Here is a 19,837-nt window from a genome sequence, read left to right as displayed (position 1 = left end):
CTCTAGGAATATTCTAGACTCTGAAGGTGGTCATGGCTCTGAAGGTGGAACTTTTGGGGTTCCAGCATCTGATATTATTCCAGCGTCTGAAGGGGATTCTGAACATGTTTAGAGGCCACAAATAATCATACAAATACCAAGAAAGTTTGTAGTTTGACATGCTGAAAGATACTAAAGTAGACTCTGAAGGAGAAGTCATCTAGTGTGCCATGTTAGTAGACTCTGAACCAGTGAGTACAAAAGAAGCACTCAAGAAGAAAGTGCAGCTGAAGGCCATGAAAGAAGAACTTGAGGATATATATAAAGAAACAAGACTTGGGAGTTAATTGAGCTTCCAAAGAACAAGAAAGCCATCAGCGTTAGACGGGTTTTCAAGGTGAAACTAAAGCCAAATGGATCAATTGGCAAACACAAAACAAGGTTGGTGTCAAGAGGTTTTCTACAGAAACCTGGGTTAGACTACTTTGAGGTGTTTGCTCCTGTAGAAAGACATGAGACAATCAGATTGGTGATTGCGATAGCTGCTAACAGGAATTAGCCTTTGGTGCATCTGGATGTGAAATCTGCATTTCTGAACGTTCTATTGCAATAAGAGGTATATGTATCACAACCTCTTATATTTTTGAAAAAGAATCAGGTAGGGATGATGTACAAGTTTCATAAAGCCTTATATGGACTAAAACAAGCTCTTAGAGTTTGGAATCTGAAAATTCATTCATTTTTCAAGCTCTAAGGATTCAGAAAGTGTGAGATGGAGTATGACGTTTATGTTCATCATAACTCTACACTACGCCAAAAACTGGAATAGACAGCGCACCTTAGAGGGCGCTTTATTACAAAAGCGCACTCTAAAGTGAAGCGAAAAAATAAGGAGCGAACAACTGGAATAGACAACGCACTTTAGAGGGCGCTTTTGTAATAAAGCGCCCTCTAAGGTGAAGCGAAAAAATAAGGAGGAGATAGAGGGACAACAATACAGGGCGCTTTTTAGAAAGCGCCCTCTAAGGTTACCCTTAGAGGGCGCTTTTAAAAAAGCGCTCTATAAGTCCATGTGCATTTCCAGTTTATAAAGCGCTTTTGGAAAGCCTTAGAGAGCGCTTTCATAAGCGCCCTCTTAGACCCCCTTTAGAGGGCGCTTTTTTTCCACAAGCGCCCTCTAAGGTCCCCTTTAGTAAACATTAAAATTATAACATACTGCACATTTTGTTATTTTACTCTCTGTTATTTTCGTTCTTTTTCACGTTAGGGTTCTCACTGCTACGATTTTCGCTACTTCTAAGGCGTTCTCCTTCCACCTCTGTTAGATCTACGACGTTTCCTCCTTCTATTAATTCGTTGTTAGCTGTTCGATTTTGACACCATAGGTATTTTTCTAATCTTCATATTACTTGGTTTCTCTTCTGACGTTCGCTATTGTTCATTTTTGGTGATGTTCAGGTTCGACTGAAAGGAAACTAAATTTGTAACGCTCCAAATTTATCAGACCATAATCTGAACAATATTTACATGTCATTTAGGTTCTTGCTACGATTTTAACTTTGTAGTTAGCAGAAAAATCTGGTCGCCGGCTTTTACTTATTGTGAGTCTGAGCTTTTTCGATAATTTTTGCATTCACATTACTATTTGTTTGGAGGGTAATAAGAGATTAATCAAAATCTCCTATTGCAGGTTTCTTCATCTGCAATGGCTTTGAGTCTTTTGGTTGTTTCAATATCATTCTACTTGAAGGTAATAATAATTTTTTTGTTTGTTATATTTTTTGAACATTTTTTTTTGTTTATTTTTATATATACATAATACATTAACTAGATATTACACATGCATTCATGCATAAATGTTCAGAAATTTGTAACACAGATTCACAGGATTATATATCAGTAAATTCTTCTTTATATTTTTGGTTTTTTATATGGATAATATATTTTATGTTGAATTTGCTCTCAGGAATATATATCACCAGATTCTGATTTATATGCGACATTGAGCCTCGTATCGGTGGCTGAAGTTGTGGTGTGTAAATACAACTTTATTACACAAATGATGGTTTCTATTGTTTGTTTCCCTAACTTCATTATTATAAACTTTCAATTTCTTTCAGGTCATGGTTATTGCATTCTCTCTAGGATTAGGAGCAATGCCATGGATTATAATGTCTGAGGTACAATTTTCTTCAATAATAATATGCATGACAACCCTATATGAACAAACCTTTGTTGTAATATAATGTGATAGTTTATGTGTTGAATATATTTTACATAATAGATTCTTCCGATTAACATCAAAGGCCTAGCTGGAAGTTTTGCAACACTTGCCAATTGGTTCTTTTCCTGGTTGGTTACATTAACAACAAATTTGCTCTTGGATTGGAGTTCGGGAGGTTTGTGTGCATTGCCTATGTTAATTTTCTATAAATATCTATTCATTCTAACCAGAAGCTTCCTATGTTTTTATCAGGAACCTTCACAATATATACTGCAGTGTGTGTTTTCACAGCAGGATTTGTTGCCATTTGGGTCCCCGAGACAAAGGGAAAAACTCTTGAAGAAATACAACAGTTTTTCAGATGAAGTTTCCTTTCGAGTAGCACTTCAGCTAGTGTTCACTCATGTATTCACATTCATATTTTTTTTTCTGAATCAACTCAATTCATTTTTGTGCTCTTTGGTCTTGTTAAATATGAAAAATACCAAGGGGCAAGGGATACTTGAAAGTATCAATTGATATTTGTTTAGATGGAGATGTTCCATTGTCGTCAAGCCTCATTCGCGTAGATGACGATGCTGGATATTTGAAAGTATCCCTCTACAACAATGGAACATGTCCATCTAAACAAATATCAATTCTATCTTCAAAAGATAAGGGACCAAAAATATAAGGGGATTACGCAGCAAATCGAGTCAGTTGCATAAAAAAAAAGGTATAAACACAATTATATGATATTTATGCATAGAAAATGTTAATTCTTGATCTTATACTTCACCTAACTAATTTTATGATATTTTAGGTTCATGCTATTGATATTGAACAAAAAGAGGTTGTTGCTAAGAAGACTGCTGCTAGCAAAAAAAACATACATCTCAGAGATGTTTTTGCTACTTAGTTTTATTTCTTTTTAAGTTATGAATTGGTTGTATATTTAGAATCTTTAGAAGTTAAACGATTATATATCAGTGGATTGTTGTATATGTATGGATTGTTGTATATAAGGCTTGTTGAATGCAATGTGTGAAAAAGGGCTTCAAATTATACAGTTTTGGGTGTACTGCTTCAATATACAGGTTGTCTAAAATAAATAAAAAAATATAGCGCTTTTTAAAAAAAAAAATTTAAATAACCACCCACTTTAGAGGGCGCTTCCCAAAATAAGCGCCCTCTAAACCCTTTAAATTTCCACTTTAGAGGGCGCTTTCCAGTAAAAGCGCCCTCTAAACCCTTAAAAGTTTCCACTTTAGAGGGCGCTTTCCAGTAAAAGCGCCCTCTAAACCCTTAAATGTTTCCACTTTAGAGGGCGCTTTCTTTAAAAAGTGCTCTCTAAAGTGGCCCTTAAAGGGCTTAAAGAGCCACTTTAGACAGCGCTTTCACCAGGAAAAAAAGCGTTGTCTTTACCTATGCCAGCGCCAGATTAGAGGGCGCTTTAAAGTGCTGTCATAGGACAAAAAAAGCGCCCTCTTTTCCCTTAAAGGAAATATGATTTTGGCGTGTCTCTATGTTGATGAGATATTGCTAACGAGGAGTTATAAACATGAGATAATTAAGTTCAAGAAGGTTCTGATGATGAGTTTGGGATAACTGATCTTGGAAAGATGACATATTTTCTAAGGATGGAGTTTATGTACTCTGAGAAGGGTATAATTTTGCATAACCTGAAATTTGAACTTAAGCTTCTGAAGAGATTCGAGTTGTTGAACTGTAAGGCTGTTGTCACACCTGCAGAAACAAATCACAAATTGGATTTTGATTCTAAAGGTGATGATGTAGATGCTACAACTTTCAAGCAGTTGGTTGGCTCTCTGAGTTATTTGTGTAATACTAGACCCAACATTTTCTATGCAGTTGGAATAGTTAGTAGGTTCATGAATAAACCAAAGTGGTCTGATTACCAAGCTGTTGCCATGATCCTAAGATATATTAAGGGAACTCTGAAGTATGGAGGTTTATTCCCTGTTGATGAAAAGTCTAATTCAGAGTTGAGGTGTTACTCAGACTCTGATTAGTATGGAGACAAAGTTGACAGAAGAAGTAATTCTAGATATTTGTTTAAGTATATGAATGGTCATATTTCTTGGTGTTCTAAGAAGTAACCAGTTGTTGCTTTGTCAACATGTGAAGCTAAATATATTGCAGGTGGTGTGGCTTCATGTCAAGCTGTTTGACATTTGAATTTACTACAGGATCTGAAGATCAAGTTAAACAAGACTGTGAAGTTGATGATTGATGACAAGTTTGTAATCAATCTTGCCAAGAACCCAATGTTGCATGGGAGAAGCAAGCATATTGAGACTAAGCATCATTTTCTAAGAAGTCGGGTTCAGAATTGAGTGCTAGAAGTTATGCATTATAACACTGAGAAGCAGTTGGCAGATGTTCTGACGAAAACGGTAAAGACTGGTCAATTTCTCCACTTGAGGGATGTAATTGGTGTTATTAGTTTTTATTAGTTAGATCCTGAATCAAAGGGTGGTGTTGAAGGTTTATTCAGTACTTTAGTATGTTGTCTACATGGAATTATTGTTTTTGTATATAAACTAGTGTAGTTGTCAATAGCTATAAGTGCAGTATGTGTACAACAATGTATGTGCAACCATTTTTCTATAACCGTTTTAGCATAGTAGTGGAAGTTTGTTATCCTCTCTTTATCTTCATCTTCTTCATCTTGTGCACCAACAAATTATTCAATTATAAAATAATTCTACCTATTTATATTTCTATAATAAATCTACATATTTATAGAAGATCAATAGGATTGCATGTCTTAACTATTTTTAGCGCATGTTTGATTTGCTTTCATAAAACTATTTTTTTTGTTTTTCAAAATTGAAAATAATAAAACTTGTTTGATTGTCTAATTTTAAAAAACTATTTTTTAAAACTACTCTCCATTTAAAAGTTTTAAAAACTAAAAACATAAATTAAGTTTTATAGGTTTTGGTTTTTAGTTTTTAATTTTGAAAATTAAGAGAAAAAAACAAGGAAAAGTGTTACACATTTCATTAATGGCAAATTTATAATATTATACAATTTTAAAACAGTTTTTAAAATTAAGATTATCAAACATATTTTTTTCTTCGACATTATTTTTAAAAATTGATTTACAAAATAATTTTTAAAAACTAAAAATAAAAACTCATTCAAACAACCCTTAATCTTTCTAGACAAGTTTCTAAAGTTATTAACTATGAATGAATAGTAGTCAATTTACATTGTTGGAATCTTGATCCTTTTAATGCGTCTTCTTGAATTTTGAAGAACTCTTTTTTTATCCATGAAGTTTGAGACTAGAATGTTAACTATCTTTATACCATCTTTAAACCCATTTTAACCTTTATCAGCTTGTACTAATAAAACTCGATCAAGTATTATTTTGAAACATCATAAATTTGATTATAACACTTTCTAAAGCTAAGTTTATAACTGACAATGTTAAAGTTTTTAGATAATTTTTATTTATTAAAGTTGGAAAATATTAGAGAGAAAAACTATGCCCTCTCTCTAGCACCTCACCACCACCAAATAAACCTAAACCATGGTTTCACCCAAGATCGTCACCAAACTTATCCAAAATACTCTCAAGCCTATTTTAAGTAGGAACCTATATTATGGAATGACAAAATGTACACTTAAGAGGGAGAATTAGAAGAGATAATCAGAGATGGGATTCATTTTATGGATAGACGAGAAAGAGCAAAGTAAAATAAGATGCAATAGTTGTAATTTTTTATCAAAAATCCTGGATACCTATAAGGTAAAATATATCTTTCACCTTTTTAAGAAGAATGAATATATTGAAGAGGTGGTTATTCCTCCAAAAAGGAACAGATTCTGACATGATTTGGTTTCACAAGGTTCAAAGAAGTAAAAGACAAAAGAGTGCTAGCTATTAGATTGGACAATATCTTTATTAAGAACAAAAAAAATCATGCAAACATTCCAATATTTCAAAGGAAGAAGAAGGTAGAGTCCCATGAAGAGCTATGTGCAAAAGAAGCAACTAATAGGAGACTGGGTGAGGTTGGGGAGAAGTTTGAAGGGTCTTCTAAAAGCTATTGGTCCACATAGGTTATCAAGGAAGAAGATCCTTCTTCGAAGTGGTAGCGAGCAAGTCAAGAGAAGCTAATAACTTACCAAGGCATCAAGCTCCTCAGTTAGAGTTTAAAATCGAGGAAGATGAAATTTAGAGAATCAAAAAGGATTTCGTTGGGATAGTTGTAAACCCTGGGATGTCTTATAACATCCATTCGATTTTTGAAACTGAAGGATACTTTTCTATCAAAGTAACTCCTTTAGGAGAAAATGCATGTTTATTGGAAGAAGTGGAACTAGGAGAAATTCATGATTTGATAAAAGAAGGAAAGATTGGTGAAGTCAATAGTTTTATGATATAAGGGAATGGAGAGAGTGATGTCGACAAATAAAGAGTGATGTGGTTGAGATATTTCAGTATCCCTTTTCATGTATGGAACCTCTCTTTATTGGAATTCCTATTGTAACACCCCATATTTTAAATTAATGTATTTTATTAACTTAAATACATCTATATAGTTTATTATAGTGTTTTATGTATTTTTGTGGGGTTATTTGAGGTTGGTAGAATTTACATAATTTATCAGTATTTTTGGATTAATTAAAATAGTAAAAAATTGGATAAAATAATGAAAAAGTGAGTTATGGGGGAAAATAGAAAAATAAAATAGTTAGTGGGACAAGGAGAGATATGATAACGTGAAAACGTATCATATATTTGGCTTCATATGCATTGCCTTTTACTTGATTAACGTTTATTATTATGCAATATTTTATGTTTATTACATGTATTTATCGAATGAAAGGTGTACAAGCAAGCAAAGTGGAAAATAACAAAAAGAAAGAAAAAGAGAAGAAAATGGAGAAAAATAGAGAGTATGGGACCCACCACACCAAATGGGCATGTGGCGCCCATCACTTGGATGTGTGGCATCCGCCACATGACCTAAAGGGAGTGGTGGTGCCCGCCACAAAGCAAGGAAGTGGTGACACCCATCCCACAAAAGGTGGCGCTTGCCACGGAGATCAAACTAGGGTTGTGGCAACCGTCACAACCCGGTCTTCCCTACTTTCTCCTCACAATTTTAGCCACGATTCCACTCACCTTTTAGCTACAATCTAGGAAAGTGGAAAATATATAAAGGAGGGTCGTTTCTCCTTTGAAGACACGCTTTTTCTTAGTCAGATTCTTTTTTGTTAGTTTTCTTAGGAAGTTTTCTTACTTTGTAAAAGCAATAGATTCTCCACATCGGGGACTATTGCAACTTATTATTTATGCATTTGAATTCGATTGTAACGTTGTACGCGATTGCCAAAACTTGCCGACATTATTTAATTTGAAGAATCAGGATTCCGTTCAAGTTCTCAATTTATATTCCCGGTTTTGTTTTAATTGCCATTTTATTTATTTATGTCTTATTGTATGTTTGATTTTCTGAATAACATGTCTATTACCGGATCCATGTCTGGCTAAACCCCTAGGTATCGGTATGTAAAGACCGTCGAAATGACGGGATTCGTAAATAATTGGGGTTGGCTTTTATAAAACTTATTTTTTTTGGTTTTAGTTTCTTATTTCAGTCAAAAACGGTTTTTCGTATGAGAGTACAAAACAAACAAAGGTTATGGTTAACAAGATTGAGAGTTTGAGATTTTAACCAGATAGATGAAATTAGGCATTAATACTAAACACAGCGAGAGCGTTTTAGGATTAATTAGACTTTATTCATATTCAAAAATTACTTTCAAATTCAAAATGAGACCACGAGAGCCAAGCATTCTGGTTTAAGAGTATGGTCAGAGTCAATAAAGCGAGAGTGTGAGACTAAGCCCTTTTTATAAATAATTTCTACTAGAAAATATTTTGACCAATAAGATTACACCAACTATCTATCGAATCCCCGAAGTTTGATGCGTTACATACCGATATCCCTTTATCAAAAATCTTTATTAATCTTCTATTTACGTTATAGTTATTTCTATTCATCCCTCCAATCTTAGAATGATCATCAACCTTAGATTTACATAGTAACATTAGATAACGATTCCCATAGACTTACTAAGTCGCGATCAAGTTTTTGGCGCCGTTGCCAGGGACTAATTTATTCGATATCGTAACTCCAGTGTTTCCCAGTATAGACTAAGGCAAATAATTCTATTTCCCTTTCTATTTTGTCGAGTGTATGCCAAGTACTCGCTCTAAAGGCGGGAAATTAAAGCTACCGTTCGACGAACCTGAGCGTTATCTAAGATTAGAACGTCGGATAGGATACTTGATACGAGAACATCGTATCAAGCTAAATCTTCCCGATCCTAATATCCCTATTACTGAACCAGTTATTCGACCAGAGATGGCTGAAGGACTGCAAAACCGTCCTCTTAAGTACTATGTAATCCCTTCGCAGGATAAACCATATAGCAGCATCGCTGCCCCTGCCATCGAGGCCAATAATTTCGAGCTAAAACCTTCGTTGTTGTCATCCGTACAGCAAAACCAAATTTTAGGAAGTCCCACGGAGGACTCGAACCTACATTTGTTAGTGTTTTTGCAATACACAGACACAGTGAAAGCAAATGGTGTCAGCCCTGAAGCTATAAGACTATGTTTTTTCCCATTCTCATTAAGAGATATAGCTAGAGCTTGGCTCCAGTCTCTACCATCCAACTCTGTCACTGTAGCGAGGTATTCGTTACCATTAGAGATATTGACTAAATCTAAGGTAAATCATACAAGTCGAGTCGCCACCGCACTTCTATTTATCCAGAGGAATGGTTAGAAAGCGAACAAAAACCTAAAAGTTTTATCGAATCAAAAACTAGTAAAAATGTCAGAGATCCGGGTAAGGGGGTTGGTTATGCAATAGGAAGGTGTTAAACACCCAAAACATCCTAGGTACTCCTAGGGAGCCCTTTTCATATTTGTTGTAAGGTTGGTATTTTGTGAAAATTTGTTTGTGCAAACATGATTGAAGAGATGATAAGAGAATGTACAAGTTATTTACATTTTGGTGTTTGGATGGATAAACCCATTGCCTACGTACCATCTTAAAAAAGGATTAGGATCAAAACCTCGTAGTTCGGGGTAAAAATCTCAAAATGAGTTGGTGAATTGATTGGTCCAAAAGCCTTAAGGTCTTTTGTTATCCAAGGGAGAAAACTCAACCTAAAACCACAAATCCACCATGTGATGATAGCTTCAACATGCTAGTGAGGGGTTAACCCTATAATAAGCATGGAAGGCTCATTGTCCATCACTAAGGATATAGGTGAGTATTACATCTACCTCAATGATAAATCAAACCTAATAGCTAAAGGTTATGAAAAGTTTGATTAAGAAGGTGGCCATTGAAACCACAAAAAGGTATTTGAATGAGTGGTATTTACAAATGAAAAGTATTTACAAAATATGGTCAAAGTTGATTTAGAAGTTCAATTCAAAATAAGTATTACGAAAGGAAAGTTTGAAAATCAAAAGCATAAGGCTTAGGTTTCTAATGTTGAAAACAAGTATTAAATATTTGCACAAAAGTTTTGGCTTGGGTTAGAGTGGAGAGAAGAAGAAGAATGGCTAAAGTCCTAAACATACAAGAGGTAAGGGATAAAAGAGAACAAGACCACAAATGGAGTTTCTCTCTTGAGATCATATTGATGATCCAAGTAGCTCCCATCCTTTGGAATAAGCAATCACATAAGCATAAACTCAAGCAATCAACAATCAAATGAACTCTTGGAAGATCCCTCTCTCTTAGAAGCTCATGGCAATGGTTCTTCAATTTGGCTCAATGTTGGAATCCCTAGCACAAAAACACACACATCAAAAAGTTCTATAAACAATCAAAGAATGGACAAGAGGGTGTTAGACGGTGTGGCTAGTGATCGAGAAGGGGGGTGAATAGATCACCTCTTTTAAATAAACGGATTTAAAAAAAATCTTATCAGAGTTATTGAAACTTAGCGGAAAATTACAGTCCCGAATCGACTTCCGTCTAATCTGAACCGCTACTAGAAAACCGGACACGCGAATTTATTGCTGGATTTGAATAGGAACGATAGAGATTATTAACACCAGAATATTATCAAATCAAATGCACTTATCACTAAATTCTAATTCCAATGAATAAAACTCAGCTGACAATTTTGTCAAACATTTGGTGTGTATGTGATCAATGATGAACAATGGTGGAGTTTAGATAAAGAAGTTTTCTTGCCACTATTGTATCACGAAATGTACAGTCACAATACACCAACTGAAATCACAAAACTGTTGAAAACGTAAAGATAGATAAGGAAAGAATACGATACGTAGAGATTTGGTAAGGAAGTTCCCCACTGTCGTCCTCGCGTGTGGGTACGTCTCCCTCTCAATTTCAAATGAAATTGAGAACTGTTGTTATCAATAATGCCGAATTCGTTGATACAAGGTTACAATACAAAGACAGAAATCTAAATCCCAAGATCTTCTTCTTGTATAAAACCTCCACTTGATCTGAGCTCGATCAAGAATTTCCTGCAAGAAATTGCAAACAATTCACCGGTTCCACGACCTGTTTGCGAAATTACCCAATTTCTAAACCCTACGCTACGGCTGAATCTGTTATGCAAACGTGACTAACAAACCCGCAAGAACACTCTAGTTCTTGAAGGACAAACCATTTGGTTTTTCCTCGAAACCCCCTTCAACCTTCAACTCAGCTAGATCCTCGATCGTTCCACTGAACACCTCAGCTAGATCCTTGATCGTTCCACTGAACGTTATCTCGTTGATCCTTTAATCCAAAGAACAAGAATGATTATGTGTTGATGTTCTTGAAGAAAAGAGATTGAGAAGATGAATAAGATGAAGTCTCTTTCAGGTTTCTAACTGCTCAAAACAATTGCTGCTACACACTCCTTTGATTTGTGTTACAACTGTTTTTCACTTCTGAATTCGTCCTCATTAACTGAGCTGTCAAAATACTTCTTATATGTGAAAGATAGAAGTTGTTAGTAGACAAAACAGAATTATGTATTGATACAAAATATTATGCATCGATACATATTATAGCTTTGATTAATTTTAGAGAATTAATACAAGCATGTATCGATACAAAGCTCGTATGTATCGATACATAGAACATTTTAACTAAGCATGTATCGATACAAAGCTCGTATGTATCGATACATAGAACATTTTAACTAAGCATGTATCGATACAAAGCTTGTATGTATCGATACATACTGAAGCAAAAACGTTTTGTGATTTAAAACAAATTTATGTATCGATGCAGATGAACATGTATCGATACATACTGACACAAAACAATTTTTATGAGTTCTTTTAAGAAATGTATCAATGTGGATCTTTATGTATAGACACGAAACAATAGTATAGGCTAAAAACACAAATGAAACATGTAAAATAATGCACAACCAACAATTAGACAATGATCACACAATTTGCTATCATTCAAAACTTATTAAAAGTAAAGAATTTGCTCACAAACTCCCCCTTTTTGATGATGGCAAATTTTTAGCAAGATGTATGATACTCCCCCTGAGTTTGTGCATATCTGTCAACATCTGCATTTCTCCCCCTTTGTCAACATCAAAAAGAAGAAAAAAACAGTTTTATCAAGGCAACATGTTGTAGGAGGACACAACAAAAATGATGAAGAAGCTAACAATCACAAAGAAGGAAGCTTAAAAAGTAAAGAATCACTCACAAAGAATGACAAATAAGGTCAATAACACCAGAAGTAAGCAGAAGGAAATAAGCATTTAACTAGTAGAAAGTATTTAAAAATTACATAAGCCAAGACATATAAGGTGCAACTAATCTGAAAAGAAAAAAAACTTAAGCAACATGCAATGAAATGCAGTGAAATGAAATGGTGATGGTTTAATGTGGATTATAGCCACCACAGGACTCCTCGTCATCTCTATCAGGATCTCTGAAGCTTGGCGGAGGCGGAGGAGGAGGCATTGCATCTGGATTGTGGCCCATGAAGGTGTAGTGCCTGAACCGGTCCTGAACTTCAACACTTCTGAATCTGTCCATAATACCAGGATTGGCACGACAGTCGTCCATAAAACCAGACATTTCATTGTAGAAGACTTGGTGCCACTTAACCAAGTTCGTGTGCCAAGAGTGTTGGTTATGGTACATCCGTGTATGATCGTCATGCCACTCACGATGCTCCTTATGCCACTCATATGTTGTACATGCCAAGACCGTGCCTCTTCATGACGTTCTTGGTTGGCAAGCTCCATTTGTTGAAGCATTTGAGTTAGGTGCGCAGTAGGTGTTAAAGATGAAGCACCGCCGGAGAACGGAGGAACCGTTGGTTCATGTACATAGTTGGTTGGAGACCACCTTTGTGGCACCCAATCACCCCAACCAGCATTGTCATCAGCTGCAGGCACATCTGCTTCGTTCACATCATGCATTTCTTCATCAGGTTGGTCTTCAACTACATGAATTCGTTCAGAAGGCACATCAAAATTATAGATCCTTGTTTTGGATTTCCTTTCAAAGAAATAGAAACATTGACGTTCCTTGTCCCACCGATATCCCATATGAGATAAAGTGGAAGAGTCAAACTTTTGAGTAGCAGATGGTGATATGAGAGGAACTAAAGGGATTGCAACATTCCAGAACGTAAGAATTTTCATGATTTGAGACGCATAACCAAGAGCAACATTCTTGGCACTGTTACGCACGAAAAAGAGACGCTTCACAAAGTAATTTGCCCAATTCAAGGGAACCTTATTTTGAAGAGTATACAAGAGATGAATGCCTGCCCTGTCTAACCTAGAATGTCCACTGTTTGCTGGACGTAGAATGTGCGAGATAATCCAATGAAGTATACGAGGAATTTTCTTAATCATACCAGACGTAACCTGTTCATCCTCACCCAGCGGTCTGTCCAATTTCAAGATAGATAGAGTAAACTCCTTCAGGTTAAAGTCAGTATCAGACTTCAAGTCATGCCAAGTCTTGAAATTATGCGACGGAAGCAGAATTTGAAACAATGTTTCCCAATCACCAGCCTCAAAAGTATAGGTTTTGACACCAATAGAACACTTAAACATATATCTTTTACCAGATTGTAAGCCAGCATAAAATGCACGGATAAAATCCTCATGGTAATCATCCTTTGTAGTAAAAAATGAACCAAGTTTTTATGCATTAATGAGTTCAACCACATCATTGAGATGCAGATGAATATCATCATGTTTATCGAAGACATGGGGTTTCATAACTAACCTTGTCTTGAAAGAATCCTCAAACTCAGTAGCAATTGCAGGATGAAGCAAATCTAAGGCATTAGGAGGAATTTCTGGTAACTGCTGAGAAGTGCCAACCGGTTCCTTTCCTTTTCCTTTTCCCCTTGCTCTACCCGGAATGATTCTTGGAGGCATGGTGATGAAAAATTGAAGAAAAGTGAGATGAATTTAGGGTTTTGGAGAGAATGATGATGAAGGAGATTAGGGTTAGCCGCAGGTTTTGAGAGGTAGGGGAACTGCTGATACCAAGTTTGTGAGAAGATGTGATAAGAATTGTTGATGTATCGATCCATGAGTGAAATAAAATGCATTTAATCCAAATAACAATCAGTATGTGTCGATGCATATGGGAATGGATCGATCCATGTCACGCATTTTTGTTTTTAAAGGGTCTATGTATCGATACAAACGACGAATGAATCGATACATACTGAACCAATTTTGACAGATATGAAATGAAGAAGACATGAATCGATACATACATATTTGAATCGATACATACTGATGCCAAACCAAATTTTAATTAATTTTTATGCAGTATGGTTATGCATTATGAAGTATGTCATGATAATGATGCCCAAGTATAATTCACAAATCAGATATTAATGTTCAAACAATATATGCAAAGAAATTCACATAAACGAAAATAAGGAATTTTGTTCTAACATACACAATCACATAGTTCTAAAAGAGATATAGAAAGGAGTGATATTACCTCTGTTGATGTAACCTTGTGAGGTATAAATGAAATCTAAAACAAATCTCATCAACCAAGGTGAGGCATAATATAAATAAGAACAAACATGCTTAAGACAACAATGGAGAGAGATCTAAGATCCCTAATTCACGACGAATGTTGAAGAACGGTTCCGTTGCCAAAGGTTTAGTGAAAATGTCAGCAAGCTGGTTTTTAGTATCAACATGCTCAAATACAACGTCTTCTTTTTCAACATGATCGCGAAGAAAGTGATGTCTAATCTCTATGTGTTTAGTGCGTGAGTGTAAAACAAGATTTTTAGTAAGGTTTATGGCACTAGTGTTGTCACATTTTATTGGAATACGTTTGAGTTGAATGTTAAAGTCTTGTAGTTGTTGCTTTAGCCACAAAATCTGAGCGCAACAACTACCGCCTGCAACGTACTCAACCTCTGCAGTTGACAAAGCCATAGATACCTGCTTTTTGCTATGCCAACTTACCAAGGAGTTTGAAAACAAGTGACATGTACCACTCGTGCTTTTCCTATCTGATTTGCAGCCAGCAAAATCAGAATCAGAGTAACCTACTAAGCTACAATCACTTCCTTTGGAATACCAAAGCCCATATTTAGATGTTCCATGAAGATATCTAAATATACGCTTAACAGCTTTCAGGTGTGATTCCTTAGGATTTGATTGATATCGTGCACACATACAAACACTAAACATGATGTCAGGTCTAGAAGAAGAAAGATACAGAAGAGACCCAATCATACCTCTAAACTTTTTAACATCTACACTCTTACCATGCTCATCTTTATCTAGATTTCCGTTGGTAGGCATAGGGGTGTCAATTGATTTTGAGTCGTTCATTCCAAAGCGCTTGAGTAGTTCTCTGCAGTACTTTGTTTGACATACTGCTGTACCCTCATCAAGTTGCTTTATCTAAAGACCTAGGAAGTAATTTAGCTCCCCCATAAGACTCATCTCAAATTCACCCTGCATAACCTTAGAAAATTCTTCGACCAAGTGTGTGTTAGTTGAACCAAAAATTATATCGTCTACATAAACTTGAACTAAAAGAATGTGCTTTCCCTTATGTTTAATAAATAGAGTATTATCCACTTTACCTCTTGAATATCCATGATCAATTAGAAATTTGCTAAGCCTTTCATGCCAAACCCGAGGGGCTTGTTTAAGACCATACAAAGCTCGTTTTAATTTGTAAACATAATCTGGATTTTCAGCATTCTCAAAACCAGGAGGTTGTGAGACATATACCTCTTCATTTATGACACCATTTAGAAACACACTCTTTACGTCCATTTGGTAAAGCTTAAAATTATTAGAACACGCATAGGCAAGCAAGAGACGTATAGCTTCAAGGCGAGCAACTAGAGCATAAGTTTCCTCATAGTCTATGCCCTCCTCTTGGTTATACCCTTGTGCTACTAAACGTGCCTTGTTCCTAGTTATCACTCCGTTTTCATCAAGCTTATTTCTAAAAACCCATTTAGTACCTATGATATGATGATCTCACGGACGAGGGACAAGTTCCCAAACGTCATTTCTTTTAAATTGATTAAGCTATTCTTGCATGGCCATTAGCCAACATTCATCAATCAAGGCCACTTTGGCATTTTTAGGTTCTACTTGTGAAACAAAAGCGAAGTGAGAACAAAAATTACTTATCTTAGAACGAGTCATTACTCCCTTTGAAATATCTCCCAAGATGTTGTCAATAGGATGGTCTTTTGAAGATTTCCAAGCTGGTGGAAGGTCATTCACTTCAGCTGTCCTTTCTTCCTCATCTTCTTCATGACTAGTATCTTCCTCCTTCTCATGGGCAACTGTTCTGGACTGATCAGTTTACGTAACAGCTTCCTTGAGTATGTCTTCTGTAGATACACCTGCGTCATCAAAAGAAATACCTTTTCCGACACTTTTCGGATAAGACTCATCAAAAGAAACATGGACAGATTCTTCAACAGTAAGTAAACGCTTATTATATACTCTATATGCTTTACTTGATTGTGAGTATCCAAGAAAGATACCTTCATCCTCTTTTGCATCAAACTTCCCAATATTTTCCTTACCATTATTCAAAACAAAACACTTACAACCGAATACGTGAAGATGTGACAGGTTTGGCTTTCTTCCTTTTTAAAAGCTCATAAGGAGTTTTATTTAAAATATGACGAATTAAGATCCTGTTTAAAACATAACAAGTTGTGCTAACTGCATCAGCCCAAAAATATTTTGGTAATCCACCCTCATTTAGCATTGTTCTTGCCAACTCCTCTAAAACACGATTTTTACGCTCCACAACGCCATTTTGTTGTGGAGTTCGAGGAGCTGAAAAGTTATGCTCAATACCATACTTGTCACAGTACTTATCAAAGTGATAGTTTTGAAATTCACCACCATGATCGCTACGAATTGTAACTATTTTGGAATTCATTTTGTTTTGGGACAGATTTGCAAAATTCTTAAAAGCAGAAAAAGTTTCATCTTTGCTATGTGTAGGTGTTTAATTGGCTGCATTGTATGGTAAAACACTAATGTCTTGACTGATGTCATGACATGTATATGTAACTACATTATAGTTACTGCAGGACTAGCTAACACAGGATTATTGAATGCTGTGACATTCATACCTGTCAACAGATACTAAGGAACAGAAGCTCTGTTAGAACTTAGTATTCATTTGCAGTCTGGTTATCAAGGAAGAACCAGACCTGGCATAAGGCCTACTGACTGAATGTCAAACTGGATGTTGTGACATTCATCATTAACAGCAGCTGGTGAAGATTAGGCAGAGTGGTGTTCTGCTATACTTCAGCATATTAGTTAGTTTGTTCTTCAGGAGAATTACAGAACTAACTTAAGGCCAATTGTGTAAATGTTAAGTTGGACACTTTGACATTTACTAATGTAAGCTGGTACTGTAGTATGGTCATATTGATCATGTACAGGTCAGCAGATTTGTACAGTCTGTTTTCTGGGAAAACAGACTCAGCATATGGACCTTGATGTCAAGCTGAATGTTGTGACATTCATTCCTGACAGCATATGCTAGATTGTAGGTTGTTCAGTTTTCTGTTACAGCTTTCTCAGGCTATTCTTTAGGAAGTCAACAGCTTAGAGAAAATCCAGGAAATCAACAACCAAGCTACATTCAATGAACCTAACAAATAGCCTATTTGTTAGCAACCTAAATATTGAATTTGTGGGAACTTATGTGACCTAAAATTCAGGAAAATACAGGTGCAAAAGCCCAGGTGCTGCAATATAAAAAGGAAGGCATTCCTCCATTCAGTTTCAGGGATTTTGAGGCGTGAAGATTTAGTGTGTCCATCTTACTTCACTGCTGTATTTTAGTGAGTCTAGAATTAGACGTATCTTGTAAGCCAAGTCATTATCAAATAGATGATTACTTTGGCATAGGGTGTTCATTGAGTTGTAAGTGTTGTGTCACTCGAAGCTTTTAAGCGTGAGTGCTGTGTATCTTGGTTTAAGCTGTGAAGCATAACCAAGAGTTGTTTTTGAAGTGTGACTTCAAAGTGTTTTTAATATCACTGAGGTGATTGAGGGGGAGTGAGTAGGAACTCTGATCTTAGGTTAAGATTGAAATTGCATTGGGTAGGGATTAAGTGATAAGTTGTAAACGGGTGAGTTTAGCTTTGAATTGATACTACTAATAGTGGATTTCCTCCCTGGCTTGGTAGCCCCCAGATGTAGGTCATGTTGGACTGAACTGGGTGAACAATTACTTGTGTTATTTATTGCACTTACTGTTAAGTTCTGCATAATCCCTGTCTGTGCAGAATTGGATGTCATAACAACCAGTGTGACATCCAAAGTCTGATAACTAGAATTTCAATTGGCATCAGAGCAGGCACCCTGCCTGTGAAGTTCTGGGTGAGATCTAGGGAAGTTACTTTCTAGTACCATGGACAAGGATTTAGGACACTCAAACAGACCACCCATGTTGGATGGATCTAATTATGATGACTGGAAGCCTCGCATGATAGCCTTCTTAAGGTCTCTAGACAGCAAAGTCTGGAGAGCTGTCAACAAGGGATGGGAACATCCAACGAGGACTGATGAAGATGGAGTCAGTGTGCAGATTCCTGAAGAAGATTGGGACAAGGAACAAGAGGCACTAGCTCTTGGAAATTCCAAAGCCTTGAATGCACTGTTCAATGGAATCACTAAGAACATCTTCAGGCTGGTGCACCATTGTGAACTAGCTAAGGAAGTTTGGGATACCCTCAAGGTAACTCATGAAGGTACTTCCAAGGTGAAGATGTCAAAACTTCAGATGTTGACAACCAAGTTTGAAAATCTGAGGATGAAAGAGGATGAGACTATTCATGACTTTCACATGAATATTCTTGAAATTGCAAACACCTCTGGTGGACTAGGTGAGAAAATGACTGAAGAGAAACTTGTAAGAAAGATTCTCAGGTCCTTGCCTAAGAGGTTTGCTATGAAGGTCACTGCCATAGAAGAGGCTCAGGACATCAGCAATATGAAGGTAGATGAGCTCATTGGTTCTCTCCAAACCTTTGAAATGGGCTTAGGTGAGTATGCTGAGAAGAAGAAAAGCAGAGTCATTATAGGAGAAGGATATACTGGAGGTGATGAAAGTATATCAGAAGCCTTAGCCATGCTTGGGAGACAGTTCAACAAGCTCATAAAGAAAGTTGATCAACAGGGTAAATCTAATGTCAAGAACATCCCATCTGACATAAAGAAAAGATCAACTCATAAAGAAAAGGCCAACCAAGGCAAGGGAATCCAGTGCCATGGATGTGAAGGATGTGGTCATAGTAAGGCTGACTGCCCTACCCTTCTCATGAGGCAAAGGAAAGGGTTATCTGTCACCTGGTCAGAAGAAGACACTGAGAGTGAATCTGAAGGAGAATCGGCCAAACAAGTCAATGCTCTGACCAGTGTGTGTGCCTCAGAGGATAACTCAAGTGGAGATGAACTCACATTGGATGAGCTTGCTGTTTCATATAAAGAATTATGTGTTAAAAGTGCAGAAGTTTGCATCCAAGGAGAAAAGCATAAGAAACTCATCAAAGAACTAGAAGCTGAGAAACTAGAGCAGCTGAAAGTCATAGAGGGTCTGAAGAGTGAGATTTCGTTGCTAATCTCTAAGCTAGACCAAATGACCAAATCCATCAAAATGTTGAATAAGGGATCTGACACCTTGGAAGAAATCCTGAAGACAGGACAGAAGTCTGGAAACACATCTGGTCTAGGCTTTGGGAAAAGATCCTCAACTGAACGCAAACGCCCAAAGGCTAAAGTTCAGAAGTCCAAAGGGAAGTCTCATTCAAAGTCACAACATCGAGGAACCAGAATGAACAACCATCAGAAGAAGAAATTCAAGAGATGGAAATGTCATTACTGTGGTAGATTCGGTCACATAAAACCATTCTGCTACAGGCTGCATGGTTACCCAAACCAGACCTCTCAAGGTAGGCCCAAGAAAAAGGTGTCTACTCATAATGCTCCCATTAAGAAACCAACATGGGCGGCTAAGCAGACACCTCAGGTCAATCCTAAGCAGCTGGCATCTAAGATGCACTTCACTCCTGAGAATCAACAGTGTGTTGCTAA

The 19,837-nt window shown here is 36.4% G+C and overlaps 1 protein-coding gene and 1 long non-coding RNA gene across 2 annotated transcripts; both read left to right on the top strand.

The window, feature by feature from the left end:
- The first annotated feature begins 2,261 nt into the window (after positions 1-2,261).
- LOC127129197 (uncharacterized) lies at positions 2,262-2,724 on the top strand. The gene is made up of 2 exons (XR_007806216.1): positions 2,262-2,378; positions 2,456-2,724. It is a non-coding gene; the product is annotated as an uncharacterized LOC127129197 (long non-coding RNA).
- Positions 2,725-3,822: 1,098 nt separating this feature from the next.
- On the top strand, positions 3,823-4,436 carry LOC127130994 (uncharacterized mitochondrial protein AtMg00810-like). Its single transcript, XM_051059944.1, has 2 exons — positions 3,823-4,193; positions 4,346-4,436. Exons 1-2 carry the CDS (start codon positions 3,823-3,825, stop codon positions 4,434-4,436), a joined length of 462 nt encoding a protein of 153 aa, XP_050915901.1.
- Positions 4,437-19,837: the final 15,401 nt, after the last annotated feature.

This window comes from Lathyrus oleraceus, chromosome 3, assembly GCF_024323335.1.
Source record: "Lathyrus oleraceus cultivar Zhongwan6 chromosome 3, CAAS_Psat_ZW6_1.0, whole genome shotgun sequence".
Classification (NCBI taxonomy): domain Eukaryota; kingdom Viridiplantae; phylum Streptophyta; class Magnoliopsida; order Fabales; family Fabaceae; genus Lathyrus; species Lathyrus oleraceus.
This window is presented reverse-complemented; position numbering and strand designations above follow the sequence as displayed.